At 47.6% G+C, this 22,087-nt stretch overlaps 1 protein-coding gene across 6 annotated transcripts in view; it reads right to left on the bottom strand.

Moving 5' to 3' along the window:
* Positions 1-1,284: 1,284 nt before the first annotated feature.
* Positions 1,285-22,087, bottom strand: part of PKM (pyruvate kinase M1/2) — a 29,958-nt gene continuing 9,155 nt past the window's right edge. The window contains exons 1-12 of one of the 6 annotated variants that reach the window (XR_013961576.1): positions 21,598-21,709; positions 19,067-19,233; positions 18,583-18,674; positions 11,702-11,833; positions 11,041-11,227; positions 10,132-10,402; positions 8,690-8,840; positions 8,322-8,474; positions 5,194-5,360; positions 4,620-4,786; positions 2,688-2,869; positions 1,285-2,005 (exon numbers count right to left, since the gene is read on the bottom strand). Coding sequence is in view for 4 of the 6 variants with exons in the window: in XM_080686929.1 (XP_080543055.1) it covers positions 1,899-2,005; positions 2,688-2,869; positions 5,194-5,360; positions 8,322-8,474; positions 8,690-8,840; positions 10,132-10,402; positions 11,041-11,227; positions 11,702-11,833; positions 18,583-18,674; positions 19,067-19,233; positions 21,598-21,602 (1,614 nt within the window). In the remaining 2 variants the exon portion in view is untranslated. Of the gene's footprint in view, positions 2,006-2,687; positions 2,870-4,619; positions 4,787-5,193; positions 5,361-8,321; positions 8,475-8,689; positions 8,841-10,131; positions 10,403-11,040; positions 11,228-11,701; positions 11,834-18,582; positions 18,675-19,066; positions 19,234-21,597; positions 21,710-22,087 lie in introns of those variants that run through there. The other 5 variants (XR_013961575.1, XM_080686929.1, XM_080686930.1 and 2 more) reach the window with 5 other exon arrangements.

Raw genomic sequence — 22,087 nt, 5'->3', positions numbered from 1 at the left:
AATTCCAGCCCTCCTCTAAATAAACCCTCCCAACACAGAACTCCAGGGTAGCTTTCCATTTCTCTCCACACCAGATTATTGAGGGTCTGAGTAGGGAATACTAGAGGCAATGGTGAAAATAAGTCAAACCAGGAGCTAAATGCTGCCATGCTCTTTGCCCAGAGTTGGAAACTTCACTGTGGCCCAGGCAAAAAACTTTTGGAGAAGTCTGGGAAGGACTGAAGATGGCCAGGAAATCAAGAGTGGGGAAGCACAAGCAGAAGAGCTGAGATTGGTGGTGTTAATGGGATGATGACAAGGAACTGGGCCTTGAGAATGGGATCAAACCCAGGCCCCTTCCCTCCTATCTCCAGGTAGAGCTTAGTCCTTGGGAGTCGTCAGGAGACGGGGAAAGGTGCAAGTGGATTTGATCCCATTCCCAAACCTCTCCCACCTCCTTTACCCAGCTGTGTATCATGAAGGGAGGGCATAGGAAGACGGAAGGGGCACTAACAGAGCCCAGGTTTGAAACTGTTCTGGGAACTCTGGAGCAGAAGCTGTCTCAGGAGCCAGGTCTCATCCTACAGCTCCCATCAGGGGCCTCTACTGCATGAAGGCCTAAGGGGAGGGCAGGGCAAGGACCACTCCAGTTTACCCACCAGAACAGGAGGAAGGGGCCCTGGTCACTGCCTTCTCATCTGATTCAAACTAGCCATTATAAGTTCCCCAGCAGCAGCCCGGGCCGTGGCTCAGTTGACTGGAGCACTGTCCCTTGCTTGCACCAAAGGGTCACAGGTTTGATTCGTCAGGGAACATAACCAGGTTGTAGGGGAGGCAACTGATCAATGTTTCGCTTTCTCGCTCTAAAAATCAATAAAGACATATCCTTGGGTGAGGATTTTTAAAAATATTTCCCCAGCTGCAGTTTTGGGTATTGATTTTAGAGAGAAACATTACTTGCTTCCCAATCGGGATGGATACCAAAACCTGGGTATGGGCCCGGATTAGAATCAAGCCCATGACACCAGTGAACAGGACAAAAATTTCAACCAACTGAACCACACCAGCCAGGGCTTCAGGAGCTTTTACACAGCCGCCTAAAGGGGGTAACCTATGCAAGTCAGCTACTAATGGTTCACCTTCTAATCCAATTCACTATGCAACTCTGCACTGTGGAGATGGACTGGATGACAGGTGGCCTGAGCTGTTCGGAAGTCCCCACCAGGAGAACGAGGCTCATGCTCTTTTGCCCTACTCAGCGGGCAGGGATCACCACCACCCCTTTCAGAAAAAAGAGGCACCAGGTGCTTCAGCTGCTGTTTATTGACATACAGGTAGGCTGTACAGCAACAGGCCTAGAGGCATCTGCAGTAGTGGGGATAATGAAGGTGGAGGATGGAGCTTGTCTGCAGTGACAGCTGAGTGGAGTGTAGGAACAGAGGTGCACAGTGCACAAGATGCGAGGGGGGAAGGCTGAGGGGATTGAAGAAGCAAGTGAAGGCCAGGGCCAGACAGAGTGCTGAAACTGGAACCACTGCCCTCTCTAGCCAGCTATCTTCTGACCCAGGCCAGGCTTGGGAGTTCTCTGAGTGTCCATTTCTACAGGAACTGAATGGAGTGCACAGAGGAGAAGCAGGAGCTATTGCCCTCTATGTTCGGCTTCGGAGCCTCCAGTCCTGCACCCGTCTGTCTTTCTTGGGTAGGACTGTAAGATGGGCAGCCTGGCTCTGGACTATACCTCACCTGAGCAGGGCCTTAAAAATAGCCACGCTTTACAAAGGCCTTAATCTTCTTCCCTGGAGCCCCAGTTCATGGGTGCCACACTACAGCCCCAAGTGAGCACTGCAAGCATCGCTGGCCTAAGGGATGGGTTGGGGGAGGGGATGGGACAGGGGCTGGAGGAGGGGTTCTGGGGCCCATCATGGCACAGGCACTACACGCATGGTGTTGGTGAAGCCAGAGCCAGGACGCCACCCGGTCAGCACAATGACCACATCTCCCTTCTTGAAGAAGCCTCGGGCTTTGCCTAAAGGAAGAGATGTGGGTGATTAAATGTCAAGTCAGGCAGGTATGAACTTGGGACATTTCCCCACTCCCAGAGATAGCAAGCAGGGCTGGCTGACTATTACTTCTTTATACCACAAGGTGGCCCCAGATTCAAAACCAGGTAAAGGGGATGAGGGCAGTCCTGAGATTTCCCTATCATTCAGATGGCAGACTTGGCAGGGACCTTGGACATCACTCATTTTATACACTGGAGGATGGAGACCCAAGGTTAGAGCTAGCTGCTTCCTCTCATTCAATGGCACCCTACACTTACACTGGGACAAAGGCCACATCAGTACATAATCTGTGTGTGTGCCACCCCACAGTGCAGGAGCTCTGGCCAATTTTATTAAACACATACACACACACAGAAAACCCAATAACGAGCAGATGCCAAAGAATGGACAATCCTGCTTATCTAGGTCCTTTGGCTTTGGGCCCTAGATTGGAAGAGTGAGGAGACAAACTAGACTGTTCAGCCCCACAACTCAAAGGCCTTCTTCCTTCCTGGGCTCAGCCCAACACTTCAAGGATGGGGATGGAGGAATCAGAGTGGTCTCTTGCACCCTAAGGTCTGCATGTTCCCTTTCCATAGCATCCCAGAGAGCTCAGTGTGCAAGCACCTCCACCACAGGCTCTAGCCCTTGCTCCCAGTTACGCACCAACATTCATGGCCAAGGTCACCCGGAGGTCCACATCCTCAGCCCAGGCCTCCTGCACTGGGTCCTTACACACCACAGGGAAGATGCCTCGGTATAGGTGGGCCTGGCGAGCTGTCTGGTGATTACGAGTCACAGCAATGATGGGAGCACGGGGGCGGTATCTGGCCACCTGGTGAGCAGACCTGAGAGGGGATGAAGGACAGGAAGAAGATACTATTAAATAATGTTCCAGAAACCTCCCAGGAAGCCCCTCAGAGGCTTCAACAGTTCATCTTCTAATCCAACTCACTATGCCAGCCTGAGGCTTTGGCCACTTAAATATCTACCCCCTGGGTCCCTGTGGGAATTCCCATGGCTGGGGCAGCCCCTCTTCCTGTATCTTCCACAGCATGTAACTCCTCTTCATAGTTGTGAGACCCATTTGCCCTCCACCCCTCCTCATAGGCCCAGAAATTCTCCTGACCCAGAATGATCAGTTTCACCCGCTTTCCTCACGTGGCCCATAGTTGGCTGAATGCCCCCTCCGAACTTTTCCATTCTGGCACAGGGAGGCAGCCCTCACCCAAGCTCACCAGCACCCATTTCTCTAGATGCCAGTAACTCCTACAAGCCAAGCAGCAGGTGAACAGCACCTAACTCTTGACATCTGCAAAGAACAGGAACAGAGCCTACCAACCCCCTGGGAATCTACAACACAAGCTGCCTTCCATACTGCTAGGCCCTCTGAGACCCCATGTGGCCCCCAGGTCTCCAGGTCCTGAAACAGTTCCAGCAACTGAGCTCTAAAGATTGAGTCAAACCTGAGTATCTAAGTGAGGGCAAGACCAGGACTGGAAGTGCTGGTGTGGGAGGCTCTGCTTGGGCAGGTTCCTCTGGAAGGTAGGGGCCCCTCTGAAGCCCCAGTGTTGGGTACTTCCTGTATACTTGCAGTTGCAGATGTGTCTCAGGAGTTGGAGAAGAGTGTGCAGGAGTGACTGGGCCCCAGAAGGCAAGCTATGAGGACACTCAACAGGTGTCAAGGAAACTTACACCATATTACAGCAGAGAATGCCCAGCTTAAGGCCTGCCTGGCCTCTACAAGACTTTCAAAGGGAAGCAGTTGCTGAAATCAGGACAGGCTGAGAGTGAAATCCAAGAAGACAGGAGCTAAAAATAGCCAGATAGCAAAGGTTGGACCTTTTCATAAATGTCAACCCCAGCGGTTGGGGCTGATTACCCGGAACTCTCTGCTGAAGGAACCTGCATAGATCTAGTGTCTGGGTAGCCCCTCCTGCTGCTTCTCAGTGCACGGGGACTGCCTGTCTGCTCCTCTTCCAGGAAACCCAAGCTGTCCTGTGGGCAGGGACGAGGAGCATACCCCAAGACTGTCCCAGGGATCCTAAGTCCATGGCCAAACAGGCCCCAGCTTGGCTGCATGACAACATGGTGACCTTCCCTGGGCCAGAAATCACTTGTTTTCGGAGTTCAAAGACAGAGAGGGGCTCATGCACCAACCAAAGGGCACGTCAGTGAACAGCACTAATTTTCCAAACCGAGCTTTTAAAGAGTATACAATAACTGAAAGAAGCAAAGCTGGAGGTCTACTACTATTTTAGAAGACCAGCCTTTAAATACCAAGTAATTAATTGTTGTCAGTCTATCTGTAGTTAAGCAGTGAAGTCTTGATGGTGTAAACTTGCTTTGAAGCCAAATGGTCCCCCATGCCTTTTGAGTGCTACCTAGAGTCCTCTGAGCCCAGGGGGGCTCTGCTCGTTCCTGGATCTTGGCCTGGGGGCTGAGGGAGCTCCTTCCCTGCAGGGTCCAGGTGGCAGGCAGCAGGGTCTTACCTTGGCTCAGTGTCATCTGAGCATTGTTCAACGCACTGCTCCCAGGACCCCCAAGGAAAGGTGCCACTGAGCAGGGCATTCCCAGGGAGCTGCTGCCACCTCCTACCTGCCAGACTTGGTGAGGACGATTATGGCCCCACTGCAGCACTTGAAGGAGGCCTCCACGGCGCCCACGGCGGTGGCTTCTGTGGGGTCGCTGGTAATGGGCGCCAGGCGGCGGAGTTCCTCAAATAATTGCAAGTGGTAGATGGCGGCCTCTGCCTCACGGGCAATCTAAGGGAGCAACATCCGTCCAGAGGAACGAGAGGGGGACAGAGCTTTGTCAGAGCTGTGTCACAATGGGAGAGGGAAGGGAAGAGTTGCACAGACAGCTGGTGAGGGACACATCCCTGGGTACAAAGGCCAAGAGGAACCCAATCACTGCAGGTTCTGAGCTGACCAAGAACAAGACTCGCAGGAACCAGTCCTTCACCAGGTGCCTGTGACACCACCTGTGCCTACCGAGCTACAGGCCCTTTGGTTCTGCCCTGCTCTGAGCTCCCTTGACTAGCTTCCTGCAGATGAAAAAAAGAGGCTCTGAGCCCAGGCCCTAGGTGCAGGGCTGGGCCCTGGCTGTTTTCTAGAGCAGCTAGATCAAGAGGCTGATTATCCTAAAGAGTTACCTGCCTTTAGGGCCCTACCTGCCAGACTCCGTCAGAACTATCAAAGCTGCTGCTAAACACTTATAAGAAGCCTCCACGCTGCCCATGGCCATGGCTTCCATAAGATCAGTGGAGTGACTTGAGGCTCGCACAAGTTCTTCAAACAGCTGGCGGTGGAACATGGCTGCCTCAGCCTCACGAGCTATCTGTAAGGTTTAGGGGAGAAGGGAGGCGAGGAAAAGGAAGGAGGAGGGAAAAAATATGAGAGACAACAACATGGAAAGACAGAATGGGGAATTAATCAGAAGAGAAGGTAACCTTAGGTTAATTGGCTAAATCTGTCCTTCAGGCAGATGCAACGAGGCAGGGTGATACAAGTCAGTTCAGGGATATGTGAAGAATTTCCAGCCTCAACTGCTGCTGCTTTCCCTCCATCAAAGGGGAAACTGGTCCTTCCATTCTGGAAGGAATTTTGATTGGGGATGGGGGTGAAGGGAGACAATATGGTGGCAGGCTCCAGTACCTTAGCATGGAAACATGTCCAGACCGAGCCCAGGCCACTCCCTGGCAGGACTTGATCACACTGCCTCATGACACAGCTTACACGAAGAAAACAGGCCCTCCCTCCTCACATGGCTGTCTAGTTCTCCAGGGCTTCCTGCCCAGTTTCCATGCACACATGGAGTGCTTGGTGTGGCATGGGGCACAGGGGTGTTCCAATGGCCTCCCATGGAAACACATGAGTGAAAGCCATGAGGCTTAACTGCGTTCTAAGCAGGAGGGGAGAAAACGCAAATTTGTCAGGATGACCGAACAGCCATGTGGAGACAGATGCCTGTGGGGGAAAGTTGAACAAGACATCTGATTAAAATCTAATTGAAAGTCATGAGAATGCCACTGAGTTATTTACAGACCACCTGTTCAGATAACACTAAAAATTAGAAAATTTAAGCTTTAGAGGATTATAATGCAATAGCCAACAGCTTAGAGAATAATGGGTGAGGGAAGAATCAGTAATATCATCTCATTAATTTGACAGATAAGTGGCAGGATTCACTAGTTTTCTCTCTTCAAGAATGGAATGCATGCAGCCCAAAGGACAGGGGAGAAGAACAGAAACAGGAACTGAACCATACCCGGTACTGCCTGGCCCTTAGTTACAGGCCATTTACTGCATCAGTTAAGACACAGGAGAAAGCAGTTAACAGTTAAGAGAAGCTGTCAGCCAGTGTTAACTAGGGACATGGAAAGGACAGGCCAGCACCACCTGGCCTGGACCCCATAACTTATCTTTTGAGCAGGGCCATGCAATCCGAGCCCTGCAGTTTTCTCTAAGGTGTCCATATGTTATAGGAAAGATTGGGGTCTGGAAAAAATGAACATGAAGTGAGAGCCCAGAGCCTGATTCTTAGTCTCTGACCCCAGTCAAGCCCATGTGGAGACCTGGCCTTACCTCCTGTGAGATTACAGTGTTATGGTGCAGGACAGAACACTGGCTTTGAAGTCAGATATTGGTTCAAACTCAGGCTTTATATTACCATGTAATCCTCATCTATAAATTGGGTGACTTCTATATCTCACAGAGGCTATGAAGATTACATCAGTCTACACAGGGACTTACCAAACATTTAATAATTACAGTGAATATTTAATGCTAAGTCTATAATTAAACATATCCCATCTGGTTCATTTTACAGATAAGGCCTTGAGACACATTAAAGTCCCTACATGTTTCATGGTTCAGTAAATCAGGTCACTCTTGTACCTGAGGCCATACATTTAAGCAAGGAAATCAGAGACTGGTAATGTGTGGAGAGGTCCATAAATACACCAGCAGCCACTCCAGAGGTCACTGGTTCAAGGCCCACTGTCTCCTGGGAGAGAGAATGGCTCAGGGTACCCGAGGATCAGAACAGCAAGCTTGTCTCACAAACGGGGTGCATACTCGCCAGGGCCAAGGTACACAGACATGCCAGGGACAGGATTTCCTCATGGGGAAATCCATGAAGGAAGCTGAAGACAGCCCAAAGGACAACTTTTGTTAAGACGTTTCAGTTCACCACTGAAAAGGTATGAAATTATAAATGACATCTTCTCTGGAAGCTAGTTAAACCTAATAATTGGACACAGAGAATGGAGGAAAGGAAGATACCTAGTCCAGAGGTTCTTTTTGGGGAATGCAGGAGAGGAGGTGTTGCACAAAGGGCATGGGGTCCTTTGTTGATTGAAAGGAAGTAGGAAGTTAAAGAAAACACATTTCAGGATAAGATACAAATTCACTGAGCTACACATTATAAACACTGACCTAAGACTATTGTGGGCAAGTTAATTTGTAGCATTCATTTTCTCAGGCATTGTAACCCTGATAGCTGGTTCCTACGTTAACGCTTCAGTAAGTTCTAGAGCAGGAGCAGACAAGCCGTGACACACAACCAAGCAGTGGGACATGCAGAGCAGAAAAGCCTTGAAAAGCTAGTTATCTCCCTGGACAGGGGGCGGGGGGCGGAAAGAAGAGGGGGAAGAGTCACCTCCAAGACTCTACCAGATGCTCTCACTCAGGACCAGGCAGGATCAGCCATCCTTCCACCAGTCTCTATTTGGGAACCTGTCGCCTGTCACTTAACCTCACTTTTTAGTCTGAGGTGAGTGCAACCGCTCAGCACAGCAGGTCCAGCTGCAGGCACCATGCAAGGCCAGCTCACAGTCAACTCAGTGTGGACAACAGTCTCCAGTATAGGCCCCTGTGGAGGAGGCCCCTGTCTGTGGGACAGGTAGGGAATCAAATGGATGCCAAACAAAGAGGATGGCTAGGAGCAGGAGGCCTTGGCCTTTTCCAGAGTAGGGCAGAGGTACTAGGTCCTCTGGGCTGTCCAGAGGAAGAGGTACAAGTATCTCGATACTTGAGCCAAGGGAAGAAGCCAGAGTGATTGTGCTATGTCTGATGAAGGAGAAAACTCCAAAACAGAGGGAAATAGGAGGGGGGCTGTGGGAGGGAAGGCAGAACAGAAAAAAACAAGACACACACACCCCCTCACTCATGTTGCGATTTGAAGGATAATAAAAAACGTGGTGCAGAAGCCTAAATAAAAGGCATGGCTCTGTATAAGAGCTGCCTCCATCCCAGCCCGAGCCTGAGCTTGGGAGAGAGGCAGGCCCCAAGAACTCACCAGGTGCTGCATGCGCACAGCCTCCAGGGGGTAGTCCCCTTTGGCCGTCTCTCCAGACAGCATGATGCAGTCAGCTCCATCCAGGACTGCATTGGCCACATCACTGCCCTCAGCCCGTGTGGGACGGGGCTTCTTGATCATGCTTTCCAGCATCTGGGAGGAGACAGAGCATTAGTGAGACATGGCCTGGGCTGTCTTCAGAGATGAATGACTGCAAGCTGACTCCCTGGAGAGTGTGTATGTACACAGAGTATGGCTTTGTGTAGGTGCACAGGGGGAAAGGAATGTATGTGTGTATGTGTTTGTGACGTGGGGAAGGGTCTGTGGAAGAAACAGTGAAAGTATCTGTAGTGAGAAGAGGCACATGCCTGCGTGGCACAGATGACAGGCTTCCCAGCTCGGTTGCACCGCCCGATCATCATCTTTTGAGCAAGGAAGACCTTCTCTGTAGGGATCTCAATGCCTAGATCACCACGAGCCACCATGATCCCATCACTGGCTTCCAGGATCTCATCAAACCTGATGGAAAGGTGGAAAGAGAGAGGTTATGTGGAACAGGGGTCACCGGTATGGTAATGCAAAGGAACTTTTCCTGGGATCCTCTGCCTTAGCTGTCCTTGCAGAACCGCCACCCATAATGTCATCATTGATGCATGGAGGTGGGAGTTCCAGCTACCTCATTCCCTAGAGTGGCCCAACAGTTTAGCCTGCTGGGTTTCTTCAGTACTAGTATGGCTACTTCATTAGGGACAGGGGAGGGGGTGAGGTTTCCTCTCAAGTCCCACGGGCTCATTTCTTTTCCATCTGCATCTTATGTAGCCCCTCCTGAGGTCTCTCTGCTATCTACACTCCCAAGGCAGAAAGGAAACCTAAGGCCTGCGAAAAGCTCCAAACACAAAGGTCCATGGCCTCTTCCAGCCAAGGAGCCCGAGGGCTGCTCCTTGAGGCTGCCCCCACTCCAACTTGCTGAAGGGTAAGAGGACATATGGCTCTGCCTGGCCTGGGTCCAAGGTCAGCTGGCTTATCCGGATGGCAGAGGGAGGACCCCAAACTGCCTAATACAAAGGACATCTACACAAAGTCAAGGACCACAAGGTCACAGCAGTGGGTAGGGCTGCTCCTTCCATCCTCCACAAGCACATGCCTAATCCACGAGTAGGTCTAGGGTTTTAGCTGCATTGAGTTGTTTTTAGTATGAAACGAAGAAAAGATGTTACCACGCTGGCCACAATCATTTGGCTCTAGTTGGTGGGCACTGGGGAGGTTGTGAGCTGAGCTGGGACAATCTAGGCCTAGAGGAGAACCACATGCCCCACTCCAGGAAGCTGATATCATGCCAGAGCTAGCCCGGTCACCGAGCCAGCTGCTTTCTAAGTGAAGACTAGGAAGCTATAATCTTCAGTATCAGCTCCAGGCCCTGAGCTTCCTTCCACATGGCCCTTTCTTAAGAGCCTGCTGCCTTTCCTCCGGGTGGCCCCCACATTCCAGCAAACACAGGTAGTACTCCTGGTTAGGCATATAGCACGATGGCTCCTGATCCCGTGAGCAGTGACCCTGTCCTCTCCAAGGCTGATCCCTCGGTCTCTGGAACAATAACATGATGCTGGCATTCCAATCACCAGGAAAGCTTTTATAAAATATTGTATCAACATCTTCCACTTCTCCCCTGCAGGTATTCTGGTTCGGTGGGTCTGGAACAAGCTAAGTCTGCGTTCTGATGCACAGGCAGCCAGGTACTCAGAGGATACACCTGTTTCCTCAGAGAGCTGAGCTGGGGCAGAAGAAGCTGGGGACAGATGGTGGGACTTACCTCCGAACTCCTTCATGATTTTCGATTTTGCTGATTATCTTGATATTCTTTCCTTTTTCTCCCAGGACCTTCCTGACCTCATGGACATCAGATGCCTTGCGAATGAAAGATGCGAACACCATATCTACATTCTGCTCCACCCCAAACCTCAGATCCTGGATGTCCTTTTCTGACACGGCAGGCAGGTCCACTGCAGCCCCAGGGAGGTTCACACCCTTCTTGCTGCCCAAAGCGCCACCGTTCTCCACTTCTGTTATCAGGAAGTCAGCACCTGTGTAAAATGGAGTAGGTGGGGAGGCAGGGCAACGAGGGCACGTGTCCTCAACAGGAAGGGGAGAAACGAAAAGCCGCTGCCTCTGTCCCCAGTACAATGAACTGGGAAGCAACACATCATGGGCAGCTGGAGTCATACTGCCAGAGTTCAAATCCCAATTCCACTGACTGTGTAACCTTGGGCAAGTCAATTAACCTCTCTGTGCCTCAGTTTCCTCACATGTTAAATAGGAATAATACCTCCTCAAAAGGTTGTCTTAAAGTTTAAACATATTATCATGTAAAATGCTTAGAATAGTGCCTGGCACTTAAATGAGCTATCATTCCCAGAAACACTGGAGTCCTGTAAATATCACATTGATGGATGGAGGAAAGAAGCAGGAAGCTCAAAGCAGTGAGGATGCATAAAAAGAAATCTTATATACTCCCCAAGAGCATGATTAAGCAGGACTCAAGTCTTCTTTTGAAGATAAGAAGATATTATAAAGGGAATTCCAGGGAATACAGACTCAATCTTGCTGTCAGCCAAATAAGCTACCTCTCTTCTGTTATCAGGAAGTCAGCACCTATGTGAAATGGAGTAGGTGGGGAGGCAAAGCAACGAAATTTAGAGATGGAAGCCGGTTTTAAACATACCTTTCTCCTTCACCTGCAGAGAAATAAGTCCATCATCCACATAGATCTTGCTGCCCACTTCCACCACCTTGCAAATATTCTTATAGTCCAGCCACAGGGTGTTTTCGTCACACTTTTCCATGTAGGCATTATCCAGAGTGATCTTGAGAGTGGCCCCTTTCTTCAGCTCCACCTCCGCGGTGCCGCTCTGCAGACAAGAGAGTAAGCTCCAAGTCTAAACTTCAGAGGCCACGCAGGCCCTTTTGGCAGGGAAAGAAATGCTTTCCTCCAGGGAACAATGCTCAAATCTTGTGTAGAAGTAACAGTAAAGATTTTTCCTTGAGGACTAATCATATTGCCTAACTTAGTATATTTCAAAGAAATAACCCCAGCAATGCCTACAATGTTCTAGTTATGCTATTTAATGACAGGGGAAAAGAGACAAATTGCTCCCCAAAGGTAGAGATTTGAAAGTAATTTTTTTAGAGTAAAAAGGGTTCCTTTTTTAGTATCGTTTCTTAGCCAAGTAGATTAAATCAACATCGTTACAGCGATGAATACAACCTTCATTTATACTCCTAAACTCTGAGGAATGTGGCTTCCAGGACAGCAGAGACAGCTGAGGACATCTCTGGGCACCGACTCCTGCACCTTCCCTCTCACCTCTCCCCAAGATACTCACGCCCTTGATGAGCCCAGTTCGGATCTCAGGTCCTTTAGTGTCCAGGGCCACAGCAACTGGCCGGTAAAGAATGGGATCAGAAGCAAAGCTTTCAGTGGCTGTGCGCACATTCTTGATGGTCTCTGCATGGTACTGGGAGAAAGGAGGGGAAATGATAAGCGTCCTCCCACATGCTAGGTCAGGATCTAGCACTGGAGCTGATGCTGATCACTCAAGAAAGACCTGTGGATGTTCTAGGCCTCCTCCACCATTGTCTAGTCCAGCGGTCGCCAACCTTTCAGACCTCACGGACCACCAGTGTTCCAAGGACTACCGGTTGGCGACTGCTGGTCTGGTCTCAGTGCCATCCGTGCACTGAGTACCCACCCTGCTTATTTCAAGCTCCTTGGCTTCCACCACTTCTACCACAGCACTCATTCACTTGAAGGGTAAATCTTAGAAACTTTTCAGAGTATTGCCACAAAAAACCATCAAAGGCATGGGTGTAAACATGTCTCAACATAAAGAAGCCTGTGTCCCACCGAAACCGGTTTGGCTCAGTGGATAGAGTGTCAGCCTGCGGACTGAAGGGTCCCGGGTTCGATTCCGGTCAAGGGCATGTACCTTGGTTGCGGGCACATCCCCAGTGGGAGGTGTGCAGGAGGCAGCTGATCAATGTTTCTAGCTCTCTATCCCTCTCCCTTCCTCTCTGTAAAATATCAATAAAATATATTAAAAAAAAAAAAAAAGAAGCCTGTGTCCCTAATTTATAATAGCTAAGATCTGGAAATAGCCCAAGTGCCCATCAGCAGATGAGTGGATAAAATAGCTGTGGTACATTTATACCATGGAATACTATGCAGGAGTAACAAAGAAGAATCTCTTACCCTTTGAGACAGCATGGAGGGACCTGGAGAGTATTATGCTAAGTGAAATAAGTCAGTTGGAGAAAGACAAGTATCACATGATCTCACTCATATGTGTAATCTAAGTAACAAAATAAACTGATGAAGGGAGTGGATCCAGCATGGAACAGAATTCGGAATCTCAGAGGGAAGGCGGGGGAAGGGGCAGGGTGGGGGTGGGGGAGGTAATCAACCAAAGAACTTGTATGCATATATGCATAACTCATGGACACAGACAATAGGGTGCTTAAGGCCGGGGGTTGGGGGGGGGTGCTGGATGGGATCAATGGGGATAAAAGGGGACATATGTTAATACTTTCAACAATAAAGAATTATTAAAAAAAGAAAAAAAAAGAGTACTTCCTCTTATACCTCTAGTTCTACTCCTCAGAAGCATTTGCAACACTTTTTCCATTTCTTATATTTGGTATTTTCTGTTGTATTTCAAAAACAAAGAGGAACTTTGCAACTATTATTGGCATCATGTATCTTTGGCCTGGTTGATTGTAAGGTTTATGTACTAAAATGTCTTTCCTTCTTCCCAATAATTTGGGGGCGGCGGGGGGGTGGGGGAGAGAAAGCCTGTGTCCCCTCAATGGTTCTCTCTGTCTCAGAACTCATCAAATAAAGCAGAAAATAGGAGTAAAAGGTCCAGGCTTGTTTGGATAATACTGGTCTGTCAATCAGATGCTGAGTAGATTTGGTAATTCTGAGCTTTTCCTCTATTGATTCCAGCTACAATTCAAACCTAAAGTTATTTACTTAAGTAACAGTGGCCCAAGCTAAATAAAAGGCGGCCTATTCCTAAGGTCATGCAGGCCTATTTTCACAATTACTTTCTAGAGAATGAAGTGGAATAGGGAAAGATGGAAATATGCTTTTCTCTGAACTAAATGCCCTTTGCAATTTTCATTTCTCCCTTGCAACAATCCTGACTTCAATCTTCTTCCTTCCTCCCTTCCTCCCTTCCTCCCTTCCTTCCTTCCTTCCTTCCTTCCTTCCTTCCTTCCTTCCTTCCTTCCTTCCTTCCTTATTGATATCAGAGAAAGGGAGAGGGAAAAGGAGATAGAAACATCAATGATGAGAAAGAATCGTTGGTCAGTTGCCTCCTGCACATCCCACACTGGGGATTGAGCCCACAACCCAGGCACATGCCCTGACCAGGAATCGAACTGTGACCTCCTGGTTCATAGGTTGACACTCAACCACTGAGCCACTCCGGCTGGGCCAATCTTCTTTCTTAAGCCCTTTTTCTTTCCATTTGCTATTACCATTTGACTCAAAGCTAAGATGTCAAAAGTTCTTAAAAAGTGTAATCAATATGACATTGCTGATAATAGAAGCACCCCACTGAGCACTGTGTGGGCCTTGTCCTTTAACCACCACTGCCCAGGAGAGCAGCTCCTGCAAGTAGGAGGCCAGAGAGAAGAGCTAAACCAGAGCTTAATCTCCAAGCATGGTGTTGCCTAAAGCTTGTGTCTGAAAATCCTCAGCTTCTAATTCAGGCGTACTTTATAATGAGGACCATTGGCTTTTTTGAGGTAGAGGTCCTTATTGTAAGTTATGAAAATTTCTATTGCTGACTTGCAATAAAATAGTACAGAATAGAATACAGAAATAATTTAAAGAAATGGGTGTTGAATACTGTCAAATACATTTTCTTCAGAATTGATGTAAGAGAATACATGAAGTACTTATAACAGAAATGAGCACAGTAATTATTTAATGAATGTTACATATTATCATCTTCTACTCACTGATCACACTTTAATCACAATGTGAACTGTGTGTCTAGAATAAAATTTACTTGGTCAGGGTCATGATTTTAATATACTACTGGATTTAGACTGTTAAATTTTATTTATGTTTTCTGCATCTTTCTAAGTGAGACTGGTCTAGTGTACTAACCTTTAGTACTAACCTGTCTGGTTTTGCTATTGTCCTTGTCTCATTTTAGCATCAGGGTTTTAAAGAACATGTTGGCAATATTTCTACACTTATCTATGCACTGGAACAGAATAACAAAGGATTTAACTCTTCCTGATGGAGAGATACAATTCAACCATCAAAATCATTTGGGCCTGGTGTTCTGAGCAGAGGGAAATCTTACAATCATTTTTTCATTTTCTGAAGGCTGCTAGTCTGTTAATATTTTCTACTTCTTGGGAAATACTCAATTTCATTTCAATAGGAAACAGTTCCTTTTCTATGTATCCTCAATCTTGACCAGGCTTTCCAGTTTTTGCTTTACTGGTTTTCACTTTTTCTTTTTTTGCCCCAAAGAATCAGCTCGTGGCTCAATTTGTCAAATTTATTTTCTACTTCATTAAACTATACTTTTAAGTCAATTCCTTTCTTTCAGCCTTTTAAAGTTATTTTAGGTTTTCCCCCTAGTATTTTGTATTAAATAAGTATTTATTTCACTTACTTTCAGACTCTTGCTTTCTGACAGTGGATTTAAGTTTACAAGTTTTCTGATTACTATATTAGACTTTATTCTCAATTTCCATAAAAAGATAAGCCAGAGAATGTGGTTTATATAATTTCTACTTTATGAAACTTTAGTTTTTTTTGGTGGCCTAATATATTTTTTAATTATTAGCATATTTCTTTTGTTTTGAAAAAATATTTTTACTGATTCAGAGGAAGGGAGAGGGAGAGATAGAAACATTTAATGATGAGAGGGCATCATCAATCAGCTGCCTCCTGATTGCCCCCCACACTGGGGATTCAGTCCGCAACCTGGGCATGTGCCCTGAGCAGGAATCGAACCACAACCTCCTGGTTTATAGGTCGACATTCAACAACAGAGCCATGCCAGCCCACATCAGTGTTTTTAAATAAACATGCATTTATGTCTTGTAGACAAAATCATATACACATACCAATTAGATAATCAGGTATTATATTACCAAATCCACTAAGTTGGTCATTTTTTGGTAGGCGTACTGAAGTCTTACACTGTGGCTGTGGCTTTGTTGGATGTTACGAATTGGTAAAGAATTGCGTCACTCAATGCTGCCCTTGTGGAAAAGTCTAAATTTAGGTTGGTCAAGTCAGTATTTCTGGCCAAAATGGCATTATGGGACCACATGTTCAGTAACAACACATCTTGCCCATGTGAAGTGATAAAAGTGGGGGCTAGAAATACTGTGGTAAAGCTGTGAAGAAATGAAATGCAGACAGTGGATATTCCTCTGTCAGAGTGAGGGAGAAAAAGCAATTTCAATGTTCTGCTTAGAAGAGTACTTAAAATGTTAAGAGCCCCAGTTGCTAGTCAAGAGCCATGATGTACAGTAAAAGTATAACTTGTTTACATTACATCCTATATAATAAAAGCCTAATATGCAAATTGACCAAACGGCCAGCTGGCAGGGGGGCAGGGCCAGCAAGCAGGTGGCACCAGGCCAGCCAAGGCAGATGCCAGTGGGCAGAGGAAGAGGATGGTAATCGGGGAGCGGGGGCATGACCAGCAGCAGTGGTGTGATGGGGGGGCGGGGCCAGTTGCTTGCTGGCAGGCACCGTCGCCCTAGCCTCCTGCAGAGGCAGGCCACCAGTGGCAGTGGCAGGGCAGCGATGGGGGCAGGGCCAGCCCACCAGTCACCTTTGGTCACTTCCTGCAGAGAAAGGCAACCGGTGGTGGTGGTGGTGGTGGTGGTGGTGGTGGTGGTGGTGGTGGTGGTGGTGGTGGCGGCGGCAGGGCAGCGATGGGGTGCAGGGTGGCAATGGGAGGCAGGGCCGGCCGCAGAGGGAGGCCAGATTACAGCTTAGGGCTCCCTGCCATCAGTTCGACATCCCCCGAGGGCTCCTGGACTTTGAAAGGGTGCAGCCTGGGCTGAGGCCCCTCCCCCCTGACCCCTAGTGTACAAATGTTCATGCACTGGGTCTCTAGTTATATAATACTAGTAACCCTGAGCACGAATTCGTGCGCGAGTATCTTGCTGCTGCTTGCCTCAGCTGGCCTGCCGACCCACCGCTGCTCATAGCTCTCCACTGCAGGTAGCTCGCTGCCCTGCCCTCCTGTAGCTCTCCCCAGCTCATAGCTCGCTGCTAGAAGCTTGCTGCCCTGCCCTCCTGGTGATCGGTCATTATGCCTCACGGTATAATGACCATTAGCATATTTGCTCTTTATTATATAGGATTAGAACAATTTCAGATCAGTTTCCAAAGTCCAGATCCCAGGGACAACCTCATCCTGGCCAAAAACCGAAAATAAACCTGCATGAGGGACTTGGTGTTTTTTTTTTTTAATTTCAATTCTAATCTGTGAATAAGAGTTAAAGCACAGATTACCTCCAAATGTCTCTTTAAGTTAAATCCTAGAGCCAGCCCCCATCCAGCAGGTGCAACAGACAGCACTTGCCCTGGCCATTTCAGGGCTGTGTGGTTTTATTTTACTGGATGGAAGAGGCCACAAAGCTCAGTTAAAGGTCAACATCTTAAACTCTATTTCTGCTCCCTCCCCTGCACACAGGAGACCCTGAATCCCTGATCCAGCAGCAGGGATCAATAGTGAACCCATTTTCACTAATGTCTTTAGCTCTCTTTTTGGGCTAAATAATTCCTGGTGACTCCTGTGGAGGACCCCAACCTTTGAAAAATTAGGGAATGTCATGGTGTGTTTTAACTGCCAGAGGTGCCTGCTGAGCAGTTCTGAACTTGGTCAGGTCCCCATGACATTTGGAGGCCGGCTACCTGCCAGGCCATAGGCTGTTTATGGAAAATGGGTTGGGAACCTATGATGAAGTCTCATGTTTCCAGAGAGGAGGAATTCACCTCTTGGATTGCTCTTCCTGAGAGTTTAATTTTAGTCTAAACTTAACACCAACTTCCAAATACCAGAGGGCAGCCCCTCACCCCCTGACCATATAGGGTAGCATTCTCTTTATTCTGAATAGGAAGTACAGAAGTCAAGAGTGGGGAAAGTTTGGCCCTAGTCGGTTTGGCTCAGTGGGTAGAGTGTCAGCCTGTGGACCAAAGTCCATCAGGTCAAGGGCATGTACCTTGGTTGCAGGCTCCTCCCCGGCCCAGACCCTGGTCGGGGCTCATGCAGGAGGCAACCAGTCGATGTTTCTCTCTGTCTTTCCCTCTCTCTTCTACTCTCCCAAAAATCAATGGAAAAATATCCTCAGGTGAGGATTAACAACAACAACAACAACAACAACAACAAAAGACCAGGGAAAGTTTGCCTCATCCATTACTCTTCTATCAATGCCAGTGTGAAATCCCAGGACCTATGGTTGAGCCTGGAGGCTTTAAAAAGGCATTCTGACCTTGGGAGTAGAAGCAGGAATGGAGGAGTTCCCAATAGCTGCCACCTGGTCCCTGGTAAGGCCAGTGTCCACAGGTCAAGTCAGCTTATAAACAACCCCAGCACTAATACAATCCAACCAGCTTCCTGGGAAAGTGTTAGGACTTGAACCCTTGGGAAGGGAGAGATTGGGAACACAATGCTGATGAAGTGGGGAATTAAATGCCAGACAGTGTTAGTGCTTTGTGAGACGGATGCACTACCTACTGTGCTAACGGGGCACCTGCTACTGCTTTAAACTCAGTCCTTAACTTGCCATAGTGGAAACCCTTCTCCTGGACCTGCCCAATTATCTTGGTCTAAAATAGGCCAGAATCAACATGCAGGGTGACCTTCTGCATTATGAGCTAGTACAGAAACCCTGTGTGGGAGTGTCAAGCCCTGTGGCCAGGACACTTAATGGCTCAGGGAGGGTTCCAATAGAATCCTTCCACTTTCCTTTGTGAGGACTAATGGTAGCCCAGGTATGTGGGAGAACCATGGCCATTGACAAAAGTCTTTGTTTAAGGCGACATGGCCAGTTGAGATGGCAGGAGAGGGGAAAAGGAGAGAAGGAATAGGCTAGTGAAGGCCATTTTCCCACTGGCTGTAAACCCCAGCCTCGTTCTTGCCTGGTCCACTGGTGCCAGATAAACACTGCATCTTACAAGCCATCTCAGTGGCCAAACTGCCCAGCCAAGGCTCACCTCGTGAGTTCCATGAGAAAAGTTCATGCGAGCCACATTCATTCCAGACTTAATCATCTCCTTCAACATCTCCACCGATCGGGAAGCAGGGCCTAGTAAACAAAGTTTTAAAGACTTAAGTCTTAATTATTCAAAGGATTAATACTTGAAACTTGCTTAGGATTAAAGAACTCTTAATGTGTTGCTCTCCCTGAAGCTAGATGTCCAACCACAGAATCTTGGTTGCACAGAGAATGACAAGAAGATCTATCCTTGGTCTTGGAGATGATCCTACAGAGATACTAGAAGGGAGATACCTTCTTAATTTTACTGTTAGCAGAAACAAAGCATACTAATTCTTTATTGCAGCTTCCTATGATCTGAGTTCCCACAAGAATCTGTGTAGAATCTCACTCACCACCCAGGTTTGCTACATTTATTCTTTTTAGGAGAAAAGATCATTTCACATGAAGCCTTGTTTTAGAGGAGGGATACACCCACTCACCGATGGTACAAATGATGCCAGTGTTCCGGGCTGTGATGGGCGGCGAATCAATGTCCAGGCGGCACATGTGCTCCAGAAACGTGTCAGCCATGGCTGCATGCAGCTGCTGCGTCTGAATGAAGGCAGTCCCGACATCACTATGGGGCTTCGACATGGCTTCTGAGGTCCTGGGTCCAGGGGAATTGAAGAGCGTGATGAGTTTGAGAAGCCTGGGATGTTCTACACTGCTTGGCACAGGAGGCCGTTTCCTGCTTACACATTAACTCAATATGCACGTTTTGTGCACAAGCCACAGGGAGCCCTGCATACTCTGACCATGCAGGTATTCCTCAAGTCAGGCAAAGGGCTCACGGAACCATGAGCAAGTTAAAACCTCAGACCCAATGCATGTAATTCCCAGACATCCAGTCTAAGCAGACCTCCCTCACACTGGCCTAGTTTCTACCTGGACAGCTTTCCTGATAATCCTATAAATATTATCATTTTACATGCCCAGAAGGAGCTTACTCAAAAGAAAATTGTAACCACCTTCCAGTGATATAAACAACTGACTCCTAGTTTAGAGCCTCAGTAAATCAGATCTTTGTATGAAAAGTTGTCTCAAAGCTACAAATATCTGCGATGGGTGGGGCATTCACATTGCCTCTTAACAATCCCCACCCAAACCCCAAGTGATGTTCCTAGTTCTAAAGACAACCACCACTCAGGCAGTCCTCCTAGCACCGGAGTCCTAGATTTTCACTCACCCAAAGCACCATATAAATTCATTCGACTCGCCTGAGTAGGACCCAGCCCACTGATGGGCAATAAAAACCAATCCCCGGACACGAAGCAAAGTCCCACCGGAATTCTGAATGCAAAATCTTTTGTCCCAGGAGTATGTACCTAAAAACCACATCTACTTTTGCTCAGGACTTTAGGATATGCAAAGCAATTTGCATAAAACCAAGGATAACCACAATGGCTCTAGTCTAGTTCTAAAATGAGCTATATTTGCAACAAGAGGAGATTAAAGTTGCTTGTCAAATCTTTTTCCCAGCTGAAACCGGTTTGGCTCAGTGGATAGAGCGTCGGCCTGCGGACTGAAGGGTCCCAGGTTCGATTCCGGTCAAGGGCATGTACCTTGGTTGCGGGCACATCCCCAGTGGGAGGTGTGCAGGAGGCAGCTGATCGATGTTTCTCTCTCATCGATGTTTCTAGCTCTCTATCCCTCTCCCTTCCTCTCTGTAAAATATCAATAAAATATATTTAAAAAAAAAATCTTTTTCCCAACTGATTTTCTGATGCACCATCCTGATTCCCCTTTGAAGTCTGACAAGCACACCACTCCCAGTAACAAAGACCATCTGTTCCAGGTAATTAACCAGCCAACGTTACAATCCTGACAACTGTCCTGACCTTTGCTTTTCTGCATTACTAACTTTTAACTAAACTCACTCAGCCAGTTAGCTGATTTGAGACAAAGAAGTGAGAAGCTTGTGGCCAGTGCTCTGAAGAATTGTTAGGCAAGGATGCAGCAGAAGCTTGACACTCCTCATCAGTAGGCTGTCCCTTTCCTCCAGTTCTCAGACCAAGGGCCATTCCTTCTAAAGCCCTCAAGCTTAAATGCTTCAGTCCAGGCTCAGGAACAAATCCCTTTTTAGCCCTGTCCCACCTCCTCAGTCTCAGGGCTTCAAATACCCCCACACACTCCCAATACATATAACCTTACTACTTCTCTTCCTCCATCCCTGACTTTGTGGCCTCTCTGGGTGGATCCAGAGAGCATGCAACTAAACTCATCTTTGCCATCTTCAAGAAATCCGGTAAAAGCCCCAAAAGCTTTGTAACCAGTTGTGAGCAAATCTTTTGTCAGCTGTTAAAAACTGATGGCTATAAGTCTTCAAATATAGAATCTAAAACTTTTAAAATAAAAAACAAGATAGCGGCTAACTATTCCACATAGCAAACTCACTGTTCCTTTTCAATGTGCATTTCCTAATAACTCCCTAATACTTACCAGGTCCCCAAAAATCAATGTCAACCCTCTCCTCCATGACCTATTTGGTTCTGTACCTTTAAGCACTTGGACATATCCCAGTGTCTGTTGAATACCTTTTCGTGTGTCTTAATGCCTCTCTGTCAAAATCAAAGTTGTACCTCTACTCTCCCATGCCAAATCTGAGGAACTTCTGATTTATGGACAGCCAAGGTCCCTGTACTTGCAATCACAGTTGAAGCAGGGCTTGCATGCCTTCAGAACACCCAGCCAGGCTTAAATAAGTATGGCTGTTAAGGGAACATGACTGAGGAGATGTATGCTGCAGGTGGCATACGGAGCCAACTGGGACACAAAGGTCTCGTTGGGGCCTCCAAGTAGAGAGAGCCATCCAACCCAAAGACTGTGTCATGAACAAAATAAGGTCTGAATGACTGGGTTGGAGTAACTAACCCCACTCTTCTTTAAAAGCATCAGCAGGCTCTTCACTAGACCTGAGACATTAGGGTCTCCTTGCAAAGATCTGGCTGGGGCCACTGATTATTGGTCATACCTCATGTTTTCTTGGCTTGGGCTTCCGGTGACATAATGCTCTTTTTTTGGCCCAGGGTAGCTCCTTGGCCCCACTTGCAAAGACTGCTCAGAGCTGAGTAAGGTTTTCCCTGTGGAGCTGTACAAGGATTAAGGTGAAAGCTGAGTATAACTAAAGCTCTTTGGGGTTATGGAAAAATTACTTTAATAACCAGGTATCCTGGTGGTACCTGCTCCTAGAGATTCAGCTATGTTACAAAGAAAACACAAGCTTCCCAAGAAAATGTCAAGAAACCAATAACAGAAAATTCACAGGTTAAAGTTCTTACTGGCCCCTCTATAATGCTTTATCCCCTACCCTAACACAAGATGTCTGGCAGGGGAGGGGAGTTGGGGGCGATTTCTTTCCTGGTAAAATCTTTTACTACTATACAAAAACCTGATTCCTCTTCCCTCTTTTCAGGTGGAATGGACACTAAATTAAACATACATAAAAGGACTAGAAGGATAGC

This window comes from Plecotus auritus, assembly GCF_963455305.1.
Source record: "Plecotus auritus genome assembly, chromosome: 1".
NCBI classification, from domain to species: Eukaryota; Metazoa; Chordata; class Mammalia; order Chiroptera; family Vespertilionidae; genus Plecotus; species Plecotus auritus.
This window is presented reverse-complemented; position numbering and strand designations above follow the sequence as displayed.